The sequence below is a fragment of the Nerophis ophidion genome, linkage group LG02 (assembly GCF_033978795.1).
Source record: "Nerophis ophidion isolate RoL-2023_Sa linkage group LG02, RoL_Noph_v1.0, whole genome shotgun sequence".
Taxonomy (NCBI): Eukaryota; Metazoa; Chordata; class Actinopteri; order Syngnathiformes; family Syngnathidae; genus Nerophis; species Nerophis ophidion.
The window spans coordinates 26,130,988-26,157,319 of NC_084612.1; the positions used below are offsets into that span (position 1 = coordinate 26,130,988).

At 40.4% G+C, this 26,332-nt stretch overlaps 1 protein-coding gene across 1 annotated transcript in view; it reads left to right on the top strand.

Moving 5' to 3' along the window:
- LOC133538691 (CUB and sushi domain-containing protein 1-like) overlaps positions 1-26,332 on the top strand; it is a 1,135,806-nt gene that overhangs the window by 976,086 nt on the left and 133,388 nt on the right. The window contains exons 41-45 of the mRNA XM_061880405.1: positions 81-150; positions 2,892-3,008; positions 4,846-5,055; positions 11,245-11,433; positions 13,817-13,994. Coding sequence (XP_061736389.1) covers positions 81-150; positions 2,892-3,008; positions 4,846-5,055; positions 11,245-11,433; positions 13,817-13,994 — 764 coding nt within the window. The remainder of the gene's footprint in view (positions 1-80; positions 151-2,891; positions 3,009-4,845; positions 5,056-11,244; positions 11,434-13,816; positions 13,995-26,332) is intronic.

The window sequence follows — 26,332 nt, forward strand, 5'->3', positions numbered from 1 at the left end:
TAACACAACATGACTTTTTGATATGCACACACTATCCATATCATAAAATTTACGTCTGTTTTCTTTACACACTTTGCTAGGGTCACTCTCATATTTCCTGCATGCCTGGGACTGTGCGCCGATGGAACTACCCGCCTCCTCTCTGTATAGGTAGCACACACACAATCCTCAGTTGGCCAGTCTTATGAATTATGCAGTGGTTCAATAATGCGTAGCATAGGTTTGAGCGAACACTAAATTTGTCAAGAGGATCAACCTCCAGTCAATGAAAAATGCAAGCCATGAGCATAGTCAATATTTGATTTGGGTGATTCTGCACTGAATTGTGCACAGAGACATACTATAGGAACTTACTTTGTGTGGGTTGAGTGTTTCCTTCTATAGTACATCCCAAGAACATCCATGTTACGTTAATTGGAAAATTGCCCATCTGTGATTGTGAATGGTTATTTGTCTCTATATGCAGTTTTTGGTTGGTCAGGTTGAATCCTGGGTCTTGCCTTAAATCAGCTAAGATTGGCTCCAGCTCACCTGAATAAAATACAAAACATTGTATTTGTGACCTGGCCCACTACAGATGTGTCGTTGTCTTTTTTGTGCATTCTACATCGTAAAAAAAAACAAAAAAAACACTAGCAAAATGTGGCTAACAATGCAGGTAATTGGGCTTTGAGCTATTTTGCTTAAAACGCCTTCTCAAAAACATCTGAAAAATGTCCAAAAAACATTTTTTATACTTCCTGTAAGTATATGTGTAATGTTGCAACAGGCACATTCATAATAACATGTAGTATTTACATAATGTTGTCATGTCCTACATTGCTGGAAAGTTTTGATGCCGCATTGATTTCACAGAGCGTATTGCAACTTTCGCTATTTCCATCAACAATAACATCGACTACTAATCATGGCAGACTTCATGAGAGCTAACGGCAGCGACTTTGGGACGAATGATGATTTAGAACCTCATTATTTTTTTAGCCTGAATAAAAGGAGGATGAACTCCAACTTTTACGAGCAGAATGCTGAGCAGATTCAGCTTTAGTGAAACACTAAGCCTTTACTTGCTAAACAACAAAAACAAACTACACACATAATAAAACAATCACTTACTGTACAATGTCTGTGCCCACTGGGATACCGGCTGATGGAAAGTTTTTATATTTTTATCACAAGACTTGTGTTCCCTGCTTAGAATTTATCATAATTCTTACACCAATCCATCCATCCATTTTTTACCACTTGTCCCTTTTGTGGTCGCTGGAGCCTATCTCAGCTGCATTTGATTAAAAATGCACAAATGAGCAGCTTGTCACGTCTTCCTAACCATGTCTTTGGATCTAAGTTTAATGTCAAAGTTGACCAACTTCTCTGTTTATGACCACAACCTTCTAATACATCAGTGAGAAATATGATTTCTAATCTTTACCAACTCAAAGGTGATGCAGCAGCTCAAAATGTCAATAAATGCAGTAGTTAATTCCTTCTCAATCAATCAATCAATCAATCAATGATTATTTATATAGCCCTTAATCACAAGTGTCTGAAAGGGCTGCACAAGCCACAACGACATTCTTGGCTCAGATCCCACATCAGGGCAAGAAAAAAACTCAACCCAATGGGATACAATGATAAAACATGGAGGGGACCGCAGTTGTAAGGACCCCCTTTGGGTTACCGGTGCATTGGATGTCAAGTGGATCTAGTTAACAGTGTGAGAGTCCAGTCCATAGTGGGGCCAGGAGACAAGTCAGCAGCGCAGAGACGTCCCCAACTGATGCACAGATGAGTGGTCCACTCCGGGTCCCGATTTTGAACAGCTGTATTCAACTGATAACCTCTGATATTTGATATTTGCCCTTTGAGGGAGGAATTGTTGATGGTTTTTGGGGTGTTTTTTTAGGGGGCTTTATGGGTGCAATAGATGACTCTAATAGCTACATTGTTGGCCACCTCTTGCTGGGATTTATTTATGAGTTGGATTCCATAAAAAAGAGAAAGGCAGATGTGTTTTGTCTCACTTAGGAATTGTGACTGATTGGCAAAATTCCCCAAAAAAAGTGTCCGCACTACGCTCAGCCTTCTTACATTGTCATGATCTCGTTATGCTCTTGTTTCACTTGCAAGTCTTATCCAAAAGGCTAAGGGCAACCGCAGCTGTCCATATTTACTTACAAGTGTAGTGATAATCAACAGCAGTATTTAGATTGTTGTTGGCGCTGGAATTAATCAATCAGAAACAACAGTTTACTTTGAATGTACATGTTGCTCAAAAAATAGAAGAGAATATGTTTGTGAAGGTGAGCTATGTAACCTCTGCATGAGTCAAAGCTGAATACTTGCCACATTTTAAATGCTATTGGGTTCTTTGTACGGCGGGACAACAGAAAGCATGTTATTGTAAATTAAAAAGACTGTTGAAGTATTTTTTTTTATATTGATGTGCAAACATTTTCTCCAAATCAGACATACAACATTACTGCAAACAACACACTCATTTTCTGAGTGCACTAAGATATTAAGTACACAATACATGTTCAATCACTATTGCTTTCTCTCATTCAATAATTTGTGTATTTCAAGCATAATGTTGGGGTTCCTGTGCTCAGCGATCATACTCAGCAAAAGTTGAGTAGATGTGCAACCCCAAATGGGATAAGCGGTAGAAAAATAGATGGATGGATGTATATCAAAGTCCGCAGGAGGGTTTGTAAGTGGAGTCACGTACCCTAGCGCCATGACACTCTAGCATAATGGGGCCTTCAGGGTCTTTTTTATTGATCAATTGCTGCTACCATGCAACAGTGCAAGTATTCAAGTATGCAAAACTCAATATTTTCTTTTGTTGAAATGTGTTTAAACGCTGCCTTTACTTTCTCTCATGTTGTCAGCTCGTTGTGGCAAGGTGTTGTCTGAAGTCACTGGGGTCATCCTGAGTCCCGGTTTCCCTGGTAACTACCCAGGCAACTTGGACTGCACCTGGCAAATCGTCTTGCCAACTGGATATGGCAAGTATATCAGGCTGGAAAAGAATTCCCTGCAGGAGGACCTGAAACTGTCAATACATCTGTTGCCATACTTTTATTATAGTGCAAAATGTTGCTGGATTGAGGCAAGGTTTATTAAAAAACTCACCGCATGTTTAATTAGAGGCAAGTACAGTTGGGCAAAAGAGTATTTAGTCAGCCACCGATTGTGCAAGTTCTCCCACTTAAAATGATGACAGAGGTCTGTAATTTTCATCATAGGTACACTTCAACTGTGAGAGACAGAATGTGAAAAAATTCCAGGAATTCACATTGTAGGAATTTTAAATAATTTATTTGTAAATTATGGTGGAAAACGAGTATTTGTTCAACCATTCAAAGCTCTGATGGAAGGAGGTTTTGGCTCAAAATCTCCCGATACATGGCCCCATTCATTCTTTCCTTAACACGGATCAATCGTCCTTTCCCCTTAGCAGAAAAACAGCCCCAAAGCATGATGTTTCCACCCCCATGCTTCACAGTAGGTTTGGTGTTCTTGGGATGCAGCTCAGTATTCTTCTTCCTCCAAACACGGCGAGTTGAGTTTATACCAAAAAGTTATATTTTGGTTTCATCTGACCACATGACATTCTCCCAATCCTCTACTGTATCATCCATGTATCCATTTAGGTATAAACTCAACTCCTCGTGTTTGGAGGAAGAAGAATACTGAGTTGCATCCCAAGAACACAACACCTACTGTGAAGCATGGGGGTGGAAACATCATGTTTTGGGGCTGTTTTTTTTGCTAACGGGACAGGACAATTGATCCGTGTTAAGGAAAGAATGAATGGGGCCATGTATCGGGAGATTTTGAGCCAAAACCTCCTTCCACCAGTGAGAGCTTTGAATGGTTGACCAAAATACTTATTTTCCACCAGAATTTACAAAACAATTCTTTAAAGTTCCTACAATGTGAATTCCTGGATTTTTCTTCACATTCTGTCTCTCACAGTTGTAGTGTACCTATGATGAAAATTACAGACATCTGTCATCATTTTAAGTGGGAAAACTTGCACAATCGGTGGCTGTCTAAATACTTTTTTGCCCCACTGTATGTGATGTGTGATGTTTTAAATTTGACAGTGACGACATCTCATTGTGTGCCGGGAATACGTGTGCAAGAACTCTCCTCCTTCTTGGACGACAACATAATTTAATTTTTTGCAGTCAGCACATTATACTATTTATTAGAGATGTCCCGATCTCGATCATGGGACGAGGATTCCGACCACTGCTGTGTCTCAGTTTTTGCATGGCTAAAGATTGTACCCACGTCAAAGACTCATTCAAAAAATATACACTGAAACTAAACCTAGATGTTAATCCCTACCACCAGGACGGAAAATAAACGAATGTGTTTCCAAGTATTGTTATCACTGGATGACTAGAGGAAAATGAATGGCTAAGTATGCTACACACACAGACACACCAAGCAGGACAACAGAAGAAGCTTACCGCTAAAGTTATAATGCAAAGTAGGGGTGATTGATCTAGATGTTGATACCATCAACGCTCAGGAAAGCATTGGTTTAAGAACGTCATGAGATTGATATTGTTTAATTTCCATTGTTTGTTATTACAATTTCTTAAAATTGGATTGATTCTGATGCCAAAAAGGTCATCGGGATTGGAGGTCAAACATTTTGATCAGGACATCCTTACTTTTCATGCATTTAATTGTTATATTTTGTAAGGATAGTTGTAGTATATACTAATAACCTATAGTTGGATTGAATGTGGCAACTAAAGGTCTTAGTATTCAATGTAAAACTATCTTTTTATTTTTATTTTTATTCTACTTTTTCTTATATTCCAGGAGCTCATATCCAGTTCCAAAACTTTTCCTCTGAAGACAACCATGACTTTCTGGAAGTGCGGGCGGGACCACAGCACAGCTCAGCTCTTATTGGACAGTTCACTGGGGCACAGCTTCCGCCCCCTCTACTAAGTACCACCCACCAGACGATCATTCATTTCTACAGTGACCATTCAGAGAACAGAATAGGGTTCAAGCTCACCTATCAAGGTGAGTCATACTCTGATCATACATCAGATCAACACAAAGCATTTTTTTTCTTAACGGTTTCTGAACAATGAACCATCTGTTTAGTTTCACTGGATTTGGGTTAAAGATCACCTAAATGATTTCATTAAATTGTGCAGATAGATTGTTGTCCAAATGCAGCAGCCAACTCCAGCAAATGAAGAGTTTGATTCAAGATGTGAAGCTTTGATCAGCGTTTGAAGTGTCTTTTTTCATATGCTTGTACAATATGGCTTTACTCTCATCATTAAAAAGGGATGGATTGTTCGCAAAGCTTCCCATGAGGAGTTGACTTTACTCTTAGCCACACAAGCTTCTCATCAGAGACACAAAATAATGCACTTTGGTCCTGCATGCCAGCATTACAATAGCCTGGCTGGCTGAGGTACACATAAGCTCAGCTACTTTTACATGCACAAGATAAAGGTCCCATTTCCTCTTATATTGAAACCGTCAAGTTCTGTCACTCTAATTTATGTCAATGCTCAGTCCCACGGTCCACACAGAGGGCGCACGTCTCTACTTGACATTGGGATGTCATATTTATTCAATGTTAGCATCCAATATAGTGATGGCGATTTGAAACAATTACGTTGATCAATTCAGGGGAATAATGACACATTTCACAACAATACAGTAAGCCAGTGATTCTCAAACTGCGGTGCTCCATCTAGTGCAAGAGTCTACAACCCGCGGCTCCGAAGCCGCTTTGCTCTTCTGCCTCCTTGTTATGGCTCCCTCAGAATTTTTTTTTTTTACCCCGCAGTGAGAATAGTTTGCATTTTCGAACAGCGTTTTATAATTCCGACTGTCTGTGAGGCAGTGAATGTACGTAAATGGAGGTCTGAGGGACTGGAAGCCTGTGTGGTCAGTTCAGCTTCTCGAGTGTGCAACCCCTTGGTTAAGCTTACCACGAATACTTACCAAGAAAGATACGAACAAAGGGAAACAAGTTTAATTTTACATGGAGAGATCGTTTTTTTCTTGTAAAATAAATAAAGATGAACATTTTCAAAGTGTATAAGCTGCATTACGTTTTGTGGCTCTATATTATTTTTCTTTTGATACATAAGGTTGCAGACTTCTGATTTAGTGGTATGCCAAAGAATACATAAAAACAACAAAACACAGTGTTACTGTTTTAATGTTACAGTGGCCACAATGTTAGATATACTTTTTTAAGTAAAACTTCTGCCTTGTTTTTTAAATAATAATTAGGCCTACAACGCTACTGTATTTAAATGTTGGTCATTATGGTGGTACAATGGAGTGCCAAGCGTTTTCTGTGGTACATAGTGTAAAAGATTTGAGAACCACTGCTCTACATTAATTTTAGACAAGATTAAGGAATGTATTTGAGTGTGTTTTTTATTTAGTTATATTTAATCACAAGAACAATTTGCAAAATGAAAACTTTTCAACGTGACAAAGGCGCACATTATCTTTGAATGGGATTGTGCTGAAAATGTTAATTTTCCTGAAGGAACTCTCCTGAAGGAATAAATAAAGTACTATCTAATCTGATCTAATCAAATTAGTAGTAAAACAGTGTCATTGCTGTTTGCAGTCTAGTAGTGCACTCCATTTTAGGCTTATCTGTTTATTTGTTTAAAAATGATCTACATTACTTTCAACAGAGTTGCCCTTCCTTTACTGGGGTTCATCACACAAGACAGTAACAACATTGAAACAAATACTTAACATTACTTATGAAATAAACTAAAGAATAAAGGCTAAGTTTTCAGTCTGAAATGCTATACATAAAAAGCAGAACCACAGTGCATTCAATTAAACAGTACATATTTGAAATAAAAATTACAAGAAAAATAAAAAAAATAATTTAGTGTAATTTCTCTTTAAGTTTGTTTTTAAATCCCCTTGCATTATGTGACTCTTTTAATACACGAGCAAAGCTATTCGACCGTGATTCATCCACAATCAAAAAATCCTGTCCTTGGTTTTGTTGGCTCGAGTGGTGACATTTACATCCCCAGTCGGGAGTAAGCATTTCCATTAATTGGCTTCCTCCAACCTCCAAAAACATGCACCTGGGGATAGGTTGATTGGGAACACTAAATTGGCCCTAGTGTGTGAACGTGAGTGTGAATGTTGTCTGTCTGTGTTGGCCCTGCGATGAGGGGGTGACTTGTCCAGGGTGTACACCACCTTCCGCCAAAATGCAGCTGAGATAGTCTCCAGTACATTTAGATGGATACATCTAAACGTACACAACCCACTGGAATTTCACATCACTTGTACAAACCCCGTTTCCATATGAGTTGGGAAATTGTGTTAGATGTAAATATAAACGGAATACAATGATGTGCAAATCCTTTTAAACCCATATTCAATTGAATGCACTACAAAGACAAGATATTTGATGTTCAAACTTATAAACATGATCTTTTTTTTTGCAATTAACAATACACTAAGAATTTCATGGCTGCAACACGTGCCAAAGTAGTTGGGAAAGGGCATGTTCACCACAGTGTTACATCGACTTTTATTTTCACAACACTCAATAAACGTTTGGGAACTGAGGAAACTAATTGTTGAAGCTTTGAAAGTGGAATTCTTTCCCATTCTTATTTTGTGTAGAGCTTCGGTCGTTCAACAGTCCGGGGTCTCTGCTGTCGTATTTTACGCTTCATAATGCGCCACACATTTTTGATGGGAGACAGGTCTGGACTGCAGGCGGGCCAGGAAAATACCCGCACTCTTTTTTTTAAAAAATCAGGCTTTTGTAACATGTGCTGAATGTGGCTTGGCATTGTCTTGCTGAAATAAGCAGCGGCATCCATGAAAAAGACGGCGCTTAGATGGCAGCATATGTTGTTCCAAAACCTGTATGTACCTTTCAGCATTAATGGTGCCTTCACAGATATGTAAGTTACTCATGCCTTGGGCACGAATGCACCCCCATACCATCACAGATGCTGACTTTTGAACTTTGCGTCGATTACAGTCTGGATGGTTCGCTTCCCCTTTGGTCCGGATGACACAATGTCGAATATTTCTAAAACCAATTAGAAACTTGGACTCGTCAGACCACAGAACACTTTTCCACTTTGCATCAGTCCATCTTAGATGATCTCTGGCCCAGAGAAGCCGGCGGCGTTTCTGGATGTTGTTGATAAATGGCTTTCGCTTTGCATAGTAGAGCTTTAACTTGCACTTACAGATGTAGCGACGAACTGTATATAGTGACAGTAAGATTGATGTTGGTTTTTGATACAGTGCCGTCTGAGGGATCGAAGGTCACGGTCATTCAATGTTGGTTTCCGGCCATGCCGCTTACGTGGAGTGATTTCTCCAGATTCTCTGAACCTTTTGATGATATTATGGACCGTAGATGTTGAAATCCATACATTTCTTGCAATGGCATTTTGAGAAACGTTGTCCTTAAACTGTTTGACTATTTGCTCACGCAGTTGTGGACAAAGGGGTGTACCTCGCCCCATCCTTTCTTGTGAAAGACTGAGCATTTTTGGGGAAGCTGTTTTTATACCCAATCATGGCACCCACCTGTTCCCAATTAGCCTGCGCACCTGTGGGATGTTCCAAATAAGTGTTTGAAGAGCACTCCTCAACTTTATCAGTATTTATTGCCACCTTTCCCAACTTCTTTGTCACGTGTTGCTGGCATCAAATTCTAAAGTTAATGATTAGTTGCAAAAAAAATAATCTTAATTAGTTTGAACATCAAATATCTTGTCTTTGTAGTGCATTCAACTGAATATGGGTTAAAAATGATTTTCAAATCATTTTATTCAGTTTATATTTACGTCTAACACAATTTCCCAACTCATGTGGAAACAGGGTTTGTAATAGCTCCAATCGACCTTGCTTTTATGGTGCACGTTTACATGGATAAATATCACAAAGGTTTTTCATGGGACTTGGATCCTTACTAAAATAAACAAACATGTTGATTAACTATATTGTAATTTTGCCACTGCTTCAATTGTATTAATTGTTGATTTCCACAGTGAAGGTATTAAAAAAGACTGTTTATGTCTTTACATAGGGCTGAACGGTCCACATGAAATAAGTCCTATCATTCTGAAGTATTTTTTGAAGTGTCTCCCATCTGGACTACTGTATTTCCTTGAATTGCCGCAGGGGTGCTGAATAATTTAAAACCTCATCTCACTCCTGCGCTTACCAAAGGCATGCGGTAAAAGTAAGCATGCGCTATTTATTTTAAAACCTCTTCTCACTCCGGCGCTAACCAAAGGCATGCGGTAAATTTAGGACTGTGCCTATAAAATTGAGTGCGATATAAGGGCCAGAAGATTGTCCTTTGTGGTCCTGCTGAATCGGTGATGCACGTAGGGGTGGGTGAGTTGAAACTGCTCGATACAAAGGGGGCGTTGGAGAGGGGGGACACCTCCCGTTGTAGAGAAGAGAAGGGGGGGGCGCAGACTGCCTCACGAGTCCAGTCTGGAGCGAGAGTAGAACCAGCCTCTTCCTGGGTCACCTCTCGCTCGACCAGTCCGTCAGCGCTTGCAATTAACACTCCAACTTCGCGCTGTCCACTTCTCTCGCAGCAATGTAGCCACGATAGCACACAACTAAACTCTTTATAATGTTCCACACTCACTCTCCAAATAGTAAACAGTCACATGGGAGAGGGTCTCTTCAACAAACTTAACTAATACGTGACTAAACCTGCTGTTCGTGAAGACACTGTGCAGCAAACAAACACACTTGCTAGCTGCGGTTAGCACACCCGTCCCATCTACTGCCAACGTGAGTGCCCAAACGTCCTAAACTTTAACGAGTGCAATTTATAAACTGTCACTTATAACACACTGAATTAGGAAGCTTACTGCGGTTATTTCTCTGAACTGCAACCGTGGTGAACTATCTCCCGTGCAGTATACCGACACTACGTTGCTTGTTAATGCCGGAGCTCTTTTAACACTTTGTTTAACTTGCCGGCGTAAACGGAACTGCCCGTAACCATAGCAACCGGAAACCAAAGCAACCGAAGCCATAGCAACGGTTAAACAACTTAAACTTTCCAAACGACACATAAAATAGAAATAAATATTAAAAATTAAACCCTTAACAGAAACAATCTCCTATTTGTATAATTAAAGGAACAATTACATAAATATCCAAACCTTCAGAACAGTTAATATGTAGCATAAAAAAATGCAGATTGCCTTAAAACGCCACAACACTCAGTCACTGTATGTAAGTACCCAAAATAAAGACTCAACATAAATATAAATTCAATCCGATCAGAAAAATTGGAGGAAACGGGATTAAATCCCGATGCTAACCGCCCATAGAAAATACATGGGTACGGCTAGTAGCTACTATTAGCAAATAAATTCACTTACCAACTCGGCTTAATATCTTAACATCGCCACACTCTTTCATCGCAAGTCGGCCCTGATGGTCGGCACCTATAAGTTTACAATTAGTTGTAAAATGTTGGACGGTTGCTTTTACGATATGCAGGCAAACGACAACTTTAAAACATACCGGCTTCAGATGTCCACAGGCTTAGCCATCGCACCTGTAAGCCATTTTGGAACGCTAGATTATATAGAGCGCGATAGGCTGCAGCGGGTCACGTGAGCGCCTGTGTTAAACTCGCGAGATTAAACGTGGAAACGGCGCAGGTAATATGAGGAGATTTCATGACAGGAAATATGGCTTGTTTCCCACCCGTGTTACACACTCCTGACGTGACGAGTTTGACCCGGCGGTAAACCGAGGCATGCGCTAATTATTTTGCTAAGCAAGTTTGACCCGGCAGTAATTCTAGGCATGCGCTAATTCTAAGCATGCGCTAATTATTTTGCAAAACGAGTTTTATCCGGCGGTAAAACGAGGCATGCGGATAATATATACCCGGTAGCAATTCAAGGAAATACGGTATGTCATTTGAGCAAATACTGACGGCCCAAGTCTTCCAGTAAAAATTGTCACCCCGTATACAGTCGCTTCAAATACCACATCCACAGACGGCTGTCTGGTTCTAAAATGTCTGTTGTTAATTTTAACTATTGTGTGCTCAGAATGGACTAGTAACGAATGTAATAGGAGCCCATATGTTTACTCTTCAATTGATCCATCCCATTGTGGGTGCCAACAACAAATCCCACTGTGTGTGACGCTGTTAAAAAATAAACATATGCACATGTCTGTCCTTAGCTTATCAACTTCAGAACTGCCAAGATCCATCTCCTTTCACCAATGGTGACATCATCAATACTGACTACAGCGCTGGACAGTCAATAACGTTCCAGTGTTACCCTGGTTATGTTTTGATTGGACACCCAGTCTTGACATGTCTGCATGGAACAAATCGGAAGTGGAATCACCCATTTCCACGCTGTGAAGGTAAGAACAACCAATTCAAGTGCATCTGAAGTCTTCTTTTTACTTAAGGGTAGAAAATGGGCCTTTTATTAAAATACTATGAATGACTATGAGGCTGGTTATAAAACGATCAAAATAGTTTGTTATTCTTCCTGAGAGATGGGACACGAGATGGGAGCATCTCTCTCTGTATGCTCTAAATCAGGGGTCACCAACACAGTGCCCGCGGGCACCAGGTAGCCCGTAAGAACCAGATGAGTCGCCCGCTGGCCTGTTCTAAAAATAGCTCAAATAGCAGCACTTACCGGTGAGCTGCCTCTATTTTTTAAATATTATTTATTTACTAGCAAGCTGGTCTCGCTTTGCTCGACATTTTTAATTCTAAGAGAGACAAAACTCAAATAGAATTTGAAAAATTTGAAAGACTTGATCTTCACTTGTTTAAAAACATTAATTTATTCTTTTATTTTGCTTCTTATAACTTTCAGAAAGACAATTTTAGATGAAAAATACAACCTTAAAAAGGATTTTAGGATTTTTAAACACATATACCTTTCTACCTTTTAAATGTTTTCCTTTTCTTTCCTTACGATTTAAATCGATGTTCAAGTCTTTTTTTTGTGTGTAAAGAATAATAAATACATTTTAATTTAATTCTTTATTTTAGCTTCTGTTTTTTCGACGAAGAATATTAATGAAATATTTCTTTAAACTTATGTTTAAAATAAAAATAAAATATTCTGGCAAATCTAGAAAATCTGTAGAATCAAATTTAAATTTTATTTCAAAGTCTTTTTAATTTCTTTTAAAATTTTTGTTCTGGACAATTAAGAAGAAATAATGATTTGTCTTTGTTAAAAATATAGCTTGGTCCAATTTGTTATATATTCTAACAAAGTGCAGATTGGATTTTAACCTATTTAAAACATGTCATCGAATTTTAAAATTGATCTTAATCAGGAAAAATTACTAATGATGTCCCATAAATAATTTTTTGAATTTTTTCAAAAAGATTCAAATTAGCTAGTTTTTTTCCTCATTTTTTTCGGTCGAATTTTGAATTTTAAAGAGTCGAAATTGAAGATAAACTATGTTTCAAAATGAAATTTTCATTTTTTTCGTGTTTTCTCCTTTTTTAAACCGTTCAATTGGATATATTTTTCATCATTTATTCTCTACAAAAAACCTTCCGTAAAAGGAAAATAAGGTCTGACGGAATGACAGACAGAAATACCCATTTTTTTTTATATATCGATCTATTTATTAAAGGTAAATTGAGCAAATTTCTGGCAATTTATTTAAGTGCGTCTGAAGCTGGTAGCCCTTCGCATTAATCAGTACCCAAGAAGTAGCTCTTGGTTTCAATAAGGTTGGTGACCCCTGCTCTAAATGAAGGTTGTCATGAATATTGCTAAGATGAAAAAATGCATGAAAACCTGCTTTTTTCAGTATTGTTAGCACTGAATACTGAACAACACTTTTCCTTGGCAAACCTTGTCAATTATTGGCATGTGAAGATTGAATAAGAAAAAGGAAAAATAATGCCAGTGTTTAATAGATATGCTTATTCGTGTCAGGCCGAATTGTGGATTTGGCAGTTGCGTTTCGCCTTTGCTCATTACACATATGCATCGTAACGCTGCGTAACAACACACCTCATACACACCTGTTTTGCCAGAGAATAAAATATGTAGCAGAAGAAATCTGTAGTGGCTTTATCAATGTACTCTAAACATGAAAAAGAAGAGTGTTTTTTGCATCAATGCATTTATTTGGAAAAACAAAGACAACCGGATCTTGAAAGTTGAAGTATTTGCACCGCAAGTCAGAATGGATATCTGCCTCCACAAGCCCAGAAAGTGTGTATACAACAGCTGTGGAAAGCCTGCTAAAAATTTACAAGACATTGACTTCCTGATAAAAATAAGTAAACCAATGGTGGTCAACGTGCAGTTTTTGCAGAAATTAAATAAGAAAAAAATGCAAAAATAAAATTACCTCATAATATACTGAAATCAAGCCGAAATGTTTATACTAAAAAAAAAAAATATGCAGATATTTTTCTTTAAAAACATGTTTAGCCTATTTTACCACAAATTACATGATGGAAAAAGTTTAACATAAAGTAGTGAATTTAAATGTACATGGGTTGGATCTTCTTTTTTTTATTGAGGTGTCAAAAATATTTGAAAATTCTGGAAATTCACAGGTATCATGCAATTACATGACAAATTTACCCTCAATTAATGTTTACTTCTAAATGCAGTGTTTTACTAAAACACTTGCCAGCAAGAGCTCAGGTCTAAGACAAACTTTACATTGGGAGGAAATACCTATTTTCCTCAATATAATTCTAATTTGATTTTTCTGACTTTTTTCATTTATACAATCTTTTCCTTTACAGCTCCTTGTGGCTACAATGTCACCGCTGAAAATGGAACCATTTATTCGCCCCAGTACCCCAATGAATATCCTAATTCCCAAGACTGTACCTGGCTCATCACAGTTCCCCACGGACATGGAGTTTACATCAACTTCACCTTGTTGCAAACAGAGCCTGTCACTGATTATATTGCCGTCTGGTAAGAATGAACACGCTGGAATACACAAATCCAATATTATACACTCCTTTTCAAAGCTGCCCTTAATTCCTTGGACTGGTTGCATCACTGACTGGTAAAATATACACGGTACTTCAGCTGTGTCTTCTCTTTCAACATTGATAAGATGCCAAGTCTATATGGGTTTTCATGTCACATAATACGTGTTTTTTTTTTTATCATACTGCAAACACACTCACTGACCACTTCATTAGGTACACATGCAAATTCCAATGAGATACAACACAACTTGCACCAAGAATACTACTTTTGCAAAAATAATTAAAATAGTAGGTAAGGGCTTCACGGTGGCAGAGGGGTTAGTGCGTCTGCCTCACAATACGAAGTTCCTGCAGTCCTGGGTTCAAATCTGTGTGGAGTTTGCATGTTCTCCCCGTGAATGCGTGGGTTCCCTCCGGGTACTCCGGCTTCCTCCCACTTCCAAAGACATGCACCTGGGGATAGGTTGATTGGCAACACTAAATTGGCTCTAGTGTGTGAATGTTGTCTGTCTATCTGTGTTGACCCTGTGATGAGGTGGCGACTTGTCCAGGGTGTACCCCGCCTTCCGCCCGATTGTAGCTGAGATAGGCGCCAGCGCCCCCCGCGACCCCAAAAGGGAATAAGCGGTAGAAAATGGAAAAAATGGATGGTAAGGTTTAACTTCAGTAAGTATTTTTATTCCAGGAATCTTTTACAAATGAAACTTGAATAAGCGTATAGTCTACAGCCTGTATGGCTATATAGATTTGCTACCCACTGAACATGACTCGACATGATGTAATTATTGTCTAAATAGCTGGCAACATAAATGAGCACCAAGATAATTGAAGCACCATAGTATGGCACAAGGGAGCTGCAGTTCGTTAGTGGAAACATGTACTGTGGAGCGTAGCATAGTCTTCTGGGGCTGAATGACAGTTTTTAGTTGTGTTGACTTTCAGATTACAGTAAAGCTGTACTGCTTTTCGCATTGTACACTCCATCCATCCATGTTCTACCGATTGTCCCTTTTGGGGTAGCGGGGGGTCGCTGGAGGCTATCTCAGCTGCATTGAGGCGGTACGCGGGGTACCCCTTGGACAAGTCCCCACCTCATCGCAGGGCCAACACAGATTGACAGACAACATTCACACTCATCTCCAATGGTGATTTCAAGAGTAAATATTAAAAAGATAAAGTAAAATGGTTGCTCACTTTTTATGACATTGTGTATATTTAAATAATTTTGTATTTTTTTTCTTTGTCATGCAGCAAACAGCATGGTATAGCTTTGCAAATTTCTCAGTACATTGGTACCTCAACCTACAAGCACATAGCTTAGTTAGCATTCCACGACCAAGCTCGTAACTTGGAATACTCCTATCTTTGAAATGAATGGGAATAAATGTCCTCCATGCTTGGCCCTCCCAAAACAGAACAATTATGACATGTAACTTGCCTTTTAAGAAGAAAAAAGCACTTTTGGATAATATTGTTGAAAAACAATACAAACGAGAGCACAGTCTAAAAAGTAAAATTATTTCCATATTAAACATATTTGGCCAATAAATCTGATTCCTTCTTCCACAGACTGAAGAAGACTTTGAAATCCTTTTTATTCCATTCTGATTGGCGTCTACCCATCATACAAACCCCGTTTCCATATGAGTTGGTAAATTGTGTTAAATGTAAATATAAACGTAATACAATGATTTGCAAATCATTTTCAACCCATATTCAGTTGAATATGCTACAAAGATGTTCAAACTGATAAACATTTTTTTTTTCTGCAAATAATCATTAACTTTACAATTTGATGGCAGCAACACGTGACAAAGAAGTTGGGAAAGGTGGCAATAAATACTGAGAAAGTTGAATAATGCTCATCAAACACTTATATGGAACATTCCACAGGTGTGCAGGCTAATTGGGAACAGGTGGGTGCCATGATTGGGTATAAAAGCAGCTTCCATGAAATGCTAAGTAATTCACAAACAAGGATGGGGCGAATGTCACCAATGTGTAAGCAAATTGTCGAACAGTTTTAGAACAACATTTCTCAACGAGCTATTTCAAGGAATTTAGGGATTTTATTATCTACAGTGCATAAAAATCATTAAAAGTTTCGGAGAATCTGGAGAAATCACTGCACGTAAGCGATGATATTACGGACCTTTGAGCCCTCTGGCGGTACTGCATCAAAAACCGACATCAGTGTGTAAAGGATATCACCACATGGGCTCAGGAACGCTTCATAAAACCACTCTCAGTAACTACAGTTGGTTGCTACATCTGTAAGTGCAAGTTAAAACTCTACTGTGCAAAGCAAAACCCATTTATCAACAAAACCAAGGAACGCCGCTGGCTTCTCTGGGCCCGAGATCATCTAAGATGGACTGATGCAAAGTGGAAACATGTTCTGTGGTCTGACGAGTCCACATTTCAAATTATATTCGGAAACTGTGGACGTGGTGTCCTCCGGAACAAAGAGGAAAATAACCATCCAAAATTGTTATAGGCGCAAAGTTCAAAAGCCAGCATCTGTGATGGTATGGGGCTGCATTAGTGCCCAAGGTATGGGTAACTTACACATCTGTAAAGGCACCATTAATGCTGAATGGTCCATACAGGTTTTGGAGCAACATATGTTGTCATCCAAGCAACGTTATCGTGGACGCCCCGGCTTATTTCAGCAAGACAATGCCAAGCCACGTGTTACAACAGTGTTGTTTCGTAGTAAAGGAGTGCGGGTACTTTCCTGGCCTGCCTGCAGTCTAGACCTGTCTCCCATCAAAAATGCGTGGCCCATTATGAAGCGTAAAATACGACACCGGAGACCCCGGACTGTTGAAGGACTGAAACTCTACATGAAACAAGAATGGGAAAGAAGTCCACTTTCAAAGCTTCAACAATTAGTTTCCTCAGTTCCCAAACTTTTTTTTGAGTGTTATTAAATGCAAAGGTGATGTAACACAGTGGTGAACATGCCCTTTCCCAACTACTTTGGCACGTGTTGCAGCCATGAAATTCTAAGTTAATTATTATTTGCAAAAAAAAAAGATAATGTTTATAAGTTTGAACATCAAATATCTTGTCTTTGTAGTGCATTCAATTGAATATGGGTTGAAAAGGATTTGCAAATCATTGTATTCCGTTTATATTTACATCTAACACAATTTCCCAACTCATTTGGAAACGGGGTTTGTATTAGTATATTACTGAAGAGGGAAGGCTGATCAACTGGGCTGAGATAGCAGCAAGTAAGGTTGTACAGTACACCGGTACTTACAAAGTACCACAATACTAATGAAAAAAAAAAAACTGTCTTGGAAAAATACCGGAACGTTTTTCTTCATCCGCATGCTGCCGTGCGGCAGTGAGGTTGCTGAGCTGTGGTGCATATTAAGTGTGTCGACTCAACACGCACACACAAAGTGCCTACAAGCATAAACAGATTGGAGAGAAAGAAGGGCAAAACAACAGCGATTGTACTGGTTGATATAGAGCAGGGGTAGGGAACCTATGGCTCGCGAGCCAGATGTGGCTCTTTTGATGACTGCATCTGGCTCTCGGATAGATCTGAGCTGACACTGCTTAACACATTAAGTAATGAATAATTCCACTTGTAGTCACACTGTTAAAAATAACGTTCAAAATATAAAACATTTTCATGTATGTTTATGTTCAAGGAGTTGAGTTAAAGGTAAGAAGTAATTTATTTATTATTGGTTAGTGTGAGGCTTGCCCTCCTGGGGGTTGTTCAGACCACCAAGTACCGACATGGAAGGCTGTTTCAGGGTTGCAATTTCGTTTAATTTTTCAATAAGTCTCTCAGTTGCTTTCCAGCAATTGTCTTTTTCTCTTTCGTCCTCGCTCGCGCTCTGGCTCCAGCCCCAAACCCGTCTCTCCTCCTGGCCGCTGCTTATAAACAGAGCAAAAGGTGATTAGATAACAAGGCCAAGGTGGGCCATCTACGCACCTGTCGCTGATTTCGAGGCCGGTCCTGGCAACCCCCCGCTTCGCTGCAGGCCCGCAGGCCACGCCCACGCCACAGTTAGCTTCAGAATAACAATGTTATTACAAAGAATAAGAGACCTATTATACTCTAGAAATGTTGGTTTTACTTAAAAATACACGTGTTTAGTTGTGTCCAGTGCTAAAAAAATATATTGTATTGCTCTTACAAAAATATATTTTAAAATATTTGGCTTCTTGGCTCACTCAGCCAAAAAGGTTCCCGACCCCTGATATAGAGGGTGTGTGAAGCGCAATATGGAAGTATTTTGACTTTAAAACTAACGATAAAGGCGTCATTTTATGCATGGACGCGCCGCTCTGTAAGCAGTGCTTTAAAACATGCCTCGCCAAAGGCGGCAATACAGTATTGTGCCTTTGTTTCAAACTAAGGTAAACATTTATATAACAAGCATTCAGAGCTGACAGGTAAGAAAGTAGTTAACCAGCTCCCCTGTTGTGTACATTTAGATACATAGATGTGCACATAGCTGGTTGGTTTGTTGCCAAACATTTGTGGAGTCAAAACCCCCCACATAGCGTAAACTGATGCAAGTGAAATTACAAAATGTTGTAACAAATTTCCCACACTTGTATTTGTGTTTTATATTTAAGGAGCCATCAATTTGTCAATATTTTTGACAAATTGATGGCTGTTGTTGGTTTTGTTGTTTTCCCTGTGTTGAATCAAATTAAGCCGCAGGCTTCACTTCTGGTGGTGCCCTTCCGTCAATTCCTTTAAGTTTCAGCTTTAGAACCATACTCCCCCTGGAACCTCACTTGTTACATGTCTTATCTGTGTACTTTTAGCCATAGTATATTGAGTTTAGTAATTATTAATCAGTATATTTGTCTTAAAGCACAGATCAAAATTGGCAACCATAAATCATGAAGTATTTAATATAAAGTTAATAAATCTTTCTAATCTATTCTGACCTAATCCTAGATGGCATGATGTATGTGATATATAGATTTGCAATTGTTCTTTATATGCAGTGAGAAAAAACACAATGTGTCTTTTAATTTGAATTTCAATCTTCTAAAATTGTTCTTTGAGTTCAACAAGAAACATATGCTTAATGTATCATAGGATTTTCTATTAAAATGAATCCGATAATGACATTTTTTTGTAGTCCCATTTAATTTGAAAAGTATCAAAGTATTGATCTACTGTACATTTTGGTACCGGTACCAGTACCAAAATATTGGTATCCGGACAACCTCAGCAGCGAGTAACAATGTTAAATAAAATGGATATTCCTACTTATTTTATCTTCCGCAAGATTAAAGTGAAATCTTTTCAGGTGATGTTATTGAGGTGTTTCGGTAAATTTCGAGGATCGTAGCGCAGCTGAGCAACAAAGCACACGTGACATCCAGAACAGATTTGTGTCGTGGGTAAAGGGGTAACAGTCGCAGCAGAAGTGTGTCGACTGGAAGGCTGTTAGAGCTGCACCACTTTTAAAGGTTTAATTTCCAGTGGTTGGAAAACATTTTTTTTTTCTTTATTTTTTTTATTTTTTTTTTAAACAAACTTAATTTGATCTCTAGCTATAAGCTAATGCAAGCAACTGGAGTTATGTTTTGGGGAGAATATTAGGTCGTCTACACCATCTAGCGGCTCAGAAGCGTGTAACTTAAATTATGATTGCAGTTTAAAGCACAAAAAAAACCAAGAGACGCCCTTTATCTCAAAATATTCGCAAGTTAAGGTACTAGTAAGTTGAGGTACTCGCAAAATTGAAGTACCCCTGTATATCGCACTACAGCTGTACGTCAGTGAACATGTGATGCATCTCATAGTGTGTTCTTTGGTGGATATGCAAGGCTCCAAACTTTTTACCCACCTAATACATACCCTGGGATATAAACAACCTGGCTCTACTGTAGGTATAATGAGATTCAATGTGCGGCTAAGATTGCAATACAGGGAGTACGAGAGCAATGCATTTACAATGGGACCACTGACCAATTTAATCTGACTCAGTGGAGCGACCATGGCAGAGCCAGCGAGTCCAGAGAGGGCTCAGTAACCCTGCTAGTAATGATCAGATTCAGCGGCGAGTGGGGGATGTAATGAAAGGATGGTGGGAGCTTGGTTCTCAAATCCAGTGGGACTTGGCTACATCTGACAAGTTTAGGTCAGCACCCCAAGACAATATTCTCACCTAATAGTTGCTTGGCGGCTCCCAGCACCCTTTTTTGTTGGTGAATTTACAAGGAGTGAAACTGAAACTTAGTAAAATTGGCCCTGCCATTTAATTTGTGGGGCATCAGAGTCAAGCTGTAAAGAGAGTAGTTCAAATACAGGGGCACATTTATGGGTACTTGCTTTCAATCTGGCCAACCTTCAGAGTCCATTGGTACATATAAGGAGATGCCCAGTAACATGTCAGGTAGCAGCTGCAAATGGATTTCGGTGATGCGTGAGCTTGAGGCACACTGCAGGGAAACATTTATAAAATTGGGCCAGAGTGCAAAATATATTTGTATAATGAGACATCAGTGAAAACAAGATGGACAATTGCACAGCTCAATCTACCTTAACCTCATTACGAATATATTTGGAAGCAAAGGACTGGCACAAAAATGAAGGGAGCTTTTTCTAAATCACTGTGAAACCATCTTCCTTCCAGGCAATTAAATGCAGCCGGGCTCAAACCGTCTTTTGTTCGTCCTATTCAGTCTTATTAAGGACTATTTGCTATATTTGGTGTTAGTATTACCGACACCAACAAATAAAAGCTGTTGAGTTAGGCTTGTTCAAACCAATGAGTTCTCTGCCAGTATGTTACACTAGCATGTAAATTCAACAAGCTTTTAAATGACTTTGAAACAAGATTTTACAGCATCTATTGTCTATATTGCCCACTTGTGCTGCCTCTGGTGTAAAATAAACATTATAAAGCTTGAAGATGATGCATCCAGAACACAGCTGAAGGACTCTAGTGGGAAAAATGGAAGTCCTATGTTTGCAACTCTTAATGGTCCACTTCTCATGCTGTGTTGAGGCATTATACCAAAGGTGAGGTAACATTTCAAAGAAATTGTGTTAAATGACGATTAAAAATGTCTTAAGTCCCCTTTATTTCACTTTGGTAAATCCCACGTTTTGACCCTTTGCTAATTATAAGCTCTGGTGGTTATTTGTTCATGTAGACAGTACACTGGGGGTCCCCCAAATGTTTGGACTGTATGTAAGAGCTGCCACCTTATCGTGGTAGAGGAGTTTGCGTGTCCCAATGATCCTAGGAGCTATGTTGTCCGGGGGCTTTTAACCCCCGAGTAGGGTCTCCCCAAGGCAAACATTTCCTAGGTGAGGGAAAAGACAAAGAGCAGCTCGAAGACCTTTATGAAGAAGACATATCGAGGACACAGATTTCCCTCGCCCGGATGCAGCTCACAGGGGCCCCCCTCTGGAGCCAGGCCCGGAGGTGGGGCATGATGGTGGCATGGCCTGTTCCCCCTCCAATGGGCTCACCACTCATAGCAAGGGCCATAGAGGTCGGGTGCGATGTGAGCTGGGTGGAAGCCGAAGGCAGGGCACTTGGCGGTCCGATCCTCGGCTACATAAGCTGGCTCTTAGGACGTCGAACGTCACCTCACTGAGGGGTAAGGAGCCTGAGCTCGTGAGCGAAGTGGAGAAGTTCCAGCTGTATATAGTTGGACTCACATCGACGCACAGCAAGGGCTCTGGAACCACTTCCCTCGAGAGGGGATGGACTCTCTTCCACTTTGACGTTGCCGGCAGTGAGAGGCGACGGGCTGGGGTGGCAATTCTCGTTTTCCCCCTGGCTCAAAGCCTGCTCGTTGGAGTTCAACCCAGTGGACAAAAGTGTAGCCTCCCTCTGCCTTCGGGTGAGGGAACGGGTCCTGACTGTTGTTTGTGCTTACGCACCAAACAACAGTTCAGAGTACTCACCCTTTTTGGGTACACTCGAGGGAGTACTGGAGAGTGCTCCCTCGGGTGATTCTCTTGTTCTGCTGGGGGACTTCAACGCTCATGTTGGCAACGACAGTGAAACCTGTAGAGGCGTGATTGGGAAGAATGGCCGCCCCGATCTGAACCCGAGTGGTGTTTTGTTATTGAACTTTTGTGCTCGTCACAGTTTGTCCATAACAAACACCATGTTCAAACATAAGGGTGTCCATATGTGCACTTGCCACCAGGACACCCTAGGCCGCAGTTCCATGATCGACATTTTAGTTGTGTCTTCAGATTTGCGGCCTCATGTTTTGGACACTCGGGTGAAGAAAAGGGCGGAGCTTTCTACCAATCACCACCTGGTGGTGTGTTGGCTGCGATGGTGGGGGAGGATGCCGGACAGACCTGGCAGGCCCAAACGCATTGTGATGGTCTGCTGGGAATGTCTGGCAGAGTCTCCTGTCAGAGAAAGTTTCAATTCCCACCTCCGGAAGAACTTTGTACATGTCACGAGGTAGGTGCTGGACATTGAGTAAGAGTAGACCAGTTTCCGCACCTCTATTGTCGAGGCGGCTGAATGGAGCTGTGGCCGCAAGGTAGTTGGTGCCTGTCAAACGGTGAGGGATGCCTTCAAACTGAAGAAGGAGTCCTATCGGGTTCTTTTGGCTCATAGGACTCAGGAGGCAGTGGACGGGCACCGAGAGGCCAAGCGGTTTCCAGCTTCAGCGGTCTCGGAGGCAAAAACTCGGACATGGGAGGAGTTCGGGGAAGCCATGAAAAACGACTTCCGGACGGCTTCGAAGCGATTCTGGACCACCATCCGCCGCCTCAGGAAGGGGAAGCAGTGCACTGTCAACACCGTGTATGGTGCGGATTACCTTATCTGCGGATGTTGTGGATCGGTGGAAGGAATACTTAAAAGACCTCCTCAATCCCACCAACACGTCTTCCTATGAGAAAGAAGGGCCTGGGGAATCTGTGGTGGGCTTTCCTATTTCTGGGGCTGAGGTTGCTGAGATAGATAGAAAGCCCTTCGGTGGCAAGGCCCCGGAGGGTGGATGAGACCCGCCCGGAGTTCCTTAAGGCTCTGGATAGTGTGGAGCTGTCTTGGTTGACAAGACTCTGCAGTACCCCTGTATATCGCACTACAGCGTGGACATCGCGGGCGGTGCCTCTTGATTGGCAGACCGGGGTGGTGGTGGTCCCTCTCTTTAAGAAGGGGGACTGGATGGTGTTTTCCAACAAAGTAAAGCAGCTGCTCCTCCATGTCAAGAGGAGCCAGATAAGGTGTTCGGGCATCTAGTCAGGATGCCACCCGAACGCCTCCCTAGGGAGGTGTTTAGGGCACGTCCAACCGGTAGGAGGCCACAAGGAAGACCCAGGACACGTTGGGAAGACTATGTTGCCCCGGCTGGGCTGGGAACGCCTCGGGATGACCTGGGAAGAGCTGGACGAAGTGGCTGGGGAGAGGGAAGTCTGGGCTTCCCTGCTTAGGCTGCTGCCCCTGCGGCCCAACCTCGGATAAGCGGAAGAAGATGGATGGATGGATGGATGGATTGTATGTGTGTATACATATATATATATATATAAATATATATAATATATATAAATATATATATATATATACATGTATATATATACATATACAGTGGGGCAAAAAAGTATTTAGTCAGCCACCGATTGTGCAAGTTCTCCCACTTAAAATGATGACAAAGGTCTGTAATTTTTATCATATGTACACTTTAACAAAATGGATACATGGATGATACAGGAGAGGATTGGGAGAATGTCATGTGGTCAGATGAAACCAAAATAGAACTCTTTGGTATAAACTCAACTCGTCGTGTTTGGAGGAAGAAGAATACTGAGTTGAATCCCAAGAACACCACACCTAGTGTGGAGAATGGGGGCGGAAACATAATGCTTTGGGGCTGTTTTTCTGCAAGGGGACAGGACGATTGATCTGTGTTAAGGAAAGAATGAATGGGGCCACGTATCAAGAGATTTTGACCCAAAACCTCCTTCCATCAGTGAGAGCTTTGAATGGTTGACCAAATACTTATTTTCCACCATAATTTACAAATTAATTCTTCAAAATTCCTACAATTTGATTTCCTGGATTTTTTTTTCACATTCTGTCTCTCACAGTTGAAGTGTACCTATGATGAAAATTACAGACCTCTGTCATCATTTTAAGTGGGAGAACTTGCACAATCGGTGGCTGACTAAATACTTTTTTGCCCCACTGTATATATATATGTATATACATAAATTTTTTACATAAAAAAAATAATTTATTGGCATGTACTAAATAAAAGCTAATAAATACGACATATGGGGGTGTCGCACTAATATACAACGAAAACTTTAACTTTAGTCCTAACTTAAATAATAAATATAAATCGTTTGAGGTGCTTTCTATGAAGTCTGCCACACCTCTGCCTCTGTGCCTGGCCGTTATCTACCGCCCCCCAGGGCCCTATTCGGACTTTATTAGTGAATTCTCAGAGTTTGTTGCTGATCTAGTGACGCACGCCGATAATATAATTATAATGGGGGACTTTAATATCCATATGAATACCCCATTGGACCCACCGTGCGTGGCGCTCCAGACTATAATTGATAGCTGTGGTCTTACACAAATAATAAATGAACCGACGCATCGCAGCGGCAATACGATAGACCTAGTGCTTGTCAGAGGTATCACCGTCTCCAAAGTTATGATACTCCCGTATACTAAAGTAATGTCCGATCATTACCTTATAAAATTCGAAGTTCAGACTCATGTTCGGCAAGCTAATAAGAATAATAACTGCTATAGCAGCCGCAACATTAATGCTGCCACAACGACGACTCTTGCGGACCTACTGCCCTCGGTAATGGCACCGTTCCCAAAGTATGTGGGCTCTATTGATAACCTCACTAACAACTTTAACAACGCCCTGCGCGAAACCATTGATAGTATAGCACCGCTGAAGTTAAAAAAGGCTCCAAATAGGCGTACGCCATGGTTTACTGAAGAAACTAGAGCTCAGAAATTATTATGTAGAAAGCTGGAACGCAAATGGCGCACGACTAAACTTGAGGTGCACCATCAAGCATGGAGTGATAGTTTAATAACTTATAAACGCATGCTTACCTTAGCTAAAACTAATTATTACTCAAATCTCATCCGCATTAATAAAAACGATCCAAAATTTTTGTTTAGTACTGTAGCATCGCTAACCCAACAAGGGACTCCTTCCAGTAGCTCCACCCATTCGGCAGATGACTTTATGAAGTTCTTTAATAAGAAAATTGAACTTATTAGAAAGGAGATTAAAGACAATGCGTCCCAGCTACAACGGGGTTATAGTAACACAGATACGATTGTATATACGGCGGATACTGCAAATATCCAAAATAGTTTCTCTCGTTTTGATGAAATAACATTAGAAGGATTGTTACAACGTGTAAATGGAATAAAACAAACAACATGTTTACTTGACCCACTTCCTGGGAAACTTATCAAGGAGCTTTTTGTATTATTAGGTCCATCAGTGCTAAATATTATAAACTTATCACTTTCCTCGGGCACTGTTCCCGTTGCATTCAAAAAAGCGGTTATTCATCCTCTCCTTAAAAGACCTAACCTCGATCCTGACCTCATGGTAAACTACCGACCGGTGTCTCACCTTCCCTTTATTTCGAAAATCCTCGAAAAAATTGTTGCGGAGCAGCTAAATGAGCACTTAGCGTTTAACAATCTATGTGAAACCTTTCAATCCGGTTTCAGGGCAAATCACTCGACTGAGACAGCCCTCGCAAAATTGACTAATGATCTATTGCTAACGATGGACTCTGATGCGTCATCTATGTTGCTGCTCCTCGATCTTAGCGCTGCTTTCGATACCGTCGATCATAATATTTTATTAGAGCGTATCAAAATACGAATTGGTATGTCAGACTCAGCCCTGTCATGGTTTAACTCTTATCTTACTGATAGGATACAGTGCGTCTCCTATAACAGTGTGACCTCGGACTATGTTAAGGTAACGTGTGGAGTTCCCCAGGGTTCGGTCCTTGGCCCTGTACTCTTCAGCATCTACATGCTGCCGCTAGGTGACGTCATACGCAAATACGGTATTAGCTTTCACTGTTATGCTGATGACACCCAACTCTACATGCCCCTAAAGCTGACCAACATGCCGGACTGTAGTCAGTTGGAAGCGTGTCTTAATGAAATTAAACAATGGATGTCCGCTAACTTTTTGCAACTTAATGCCAAAAAAACGGAAATGCTGATTATCGGTCCTGCTAGACACCGACCTCTATTTAATAATACAACTTTAACATTTGACAACCAAATAATAAAACAAGGTGACTCTGTAAAAAATCTGGGTATTATCTTCGACCCAACT